A 1284-nucleotide genomic window follows, 5' to 3' on the forward strand; every position below is an offset into this window, starting at 1 on the left:
AAACCATGTGCTTCAAAATGTTAAATTGATTTTAGATGATTTGATTGGTATGTTTAAGAAATAAAAAAAAAATATTTTAATTATTTTAAAATACTAAAAAAAAAGGAAATCCTAGAATGTAGAGGAAATCAGGCACAAAATTTGGAAACACAAAATCGAAAACAGAAGACGAAAATCAAGACCTCTGAATTCGAATTTCCCAATCACTCAAAAATTGATTATCAAGGAGGTTCAGATTTCATTCATCGGTTTGAATTCGAACTTGAAATGCCTAATAATTGAATCTCCTCGAAGAAGCCCTACTGAACAAATTCCTCAAACTGTTACAACTCTCTCGCTTTTTCCTCTGACTCCGCCCACCGCCGCCGTCAACCTCCCGGAACCCATCTCTGTCGAGCACCAGCCCCGCCTCCAACTTCTTCGAAACCGTCACGATCTCATACGAATCCCACAGCGACTGACCGAAGTCCCATCTCCGATCGCTGACGGAAGAGCGGGTTCGAATCGCCTCAAGCTTGAACCGAGAAGGAGTAGGTCTGGAATTCCGGCGATGGGCGTCGAATTCACTAGCAGGCTTTGAACTGCCGGTGTGGCTGTGCCATGCCTGAGCGACGGCCTTGAGGATTTCGAGATGGCGATGATCGTCGTCGTCTTGAAGCTCTGGTTTCTTCTTCATAGTGTGTGTGAATTCAGGAATTGAATTGGGGGCGGGGCCATGTTTATGATGAGCCTCAATCACAGCCCCAAATTTGGGTTTCTCCGAGAGAGATGGGTTTCGATTTTTGGTACTTTTTAGAGTTTAACACTGTGGACCTTACATTTGGCTACTCTGATTTTTTTATTCTACTTCTTCTTTACTCTTCTTCATCTCTCTAAATTTAGATCGTACGTTTATGATCACCAATTCGATTCACATCATTCTTTTAAACATGTTTTTGGAATTTTTCAAATTTCCATACTTTTTTTTTTCTTATTGCCCCTTTTTTTCACTAATTGTTTATTAAAAAAAAAAAAAAAAAAGTTAAGGTTGCAATTTTATTAAACGTAAAATTAAAAATCAATGACAAATAAATATAAATTTTGTAGGAAAATTTTATAAAATAACCCAAAAACCAAGAACTTTTGACCTCTTTCTAAAAATTTTTTTTTGCCACTTCTAAAATACCAAATATACTCTTACTTTTTAAAACTAAAGAAGCGCCTATTCCCGTTTGCATTTGCATTCAAGTACTCCTCTCAGTTTTCTCTCCGAACTTCATCTAAGGTTCTTGTTGATCGTCTCTA

The 1284-nt window shown here is 37.5% G+C and overlaps 1 protein-coding gene across 1 annotated transcript; it reads right to left on the bottom strand.

Moving 5' to 3' along the window:
• Positions 1 to 214: 214 nt before the first annotated feature.
• Positions 215 to 899, bottom strand: LOC120082919 (uncharacterized). The gene has a single exon (XM_039038339.2). It carries the CDS (start codon positions 674 to 676, stop codon positions 272 to 274), a length of 405 nt encoding a protein of 134 aa, XP_038894267.1. The 5' UTR covers positions 677 to 899; the 3' UTR covers positions 215 to 271.
• Positions 900 to 1284: the final 385 nt, after the last annotated feature.

This window comes from Benincasa hispida, chromosome 8 (genome assembly GCF_027475165.1).
Source record: "Benincasa hispida cultivar pf3 chromosome 8, pf3_genome.v1.1, whole genome shotgun sequence".
In the NCBI taxonomy this organism is placed as follows: Eukaryota; Viridiplantae; Streptophyta; class Magnoliopsida; order Cucurbitales; family Cucurbitaceae; genus Benincasa; species Benincasa hispida.

What these genes read in the sequence shown, in the direction of transcription:
- LOC120082919 (XM_039038339.2), bottom strand. Translation starts at nt 676, where the DNA reads ATGAAGAAGAAACCAGAGCTTCAAGACGACGACGATCATCGCCATCTC.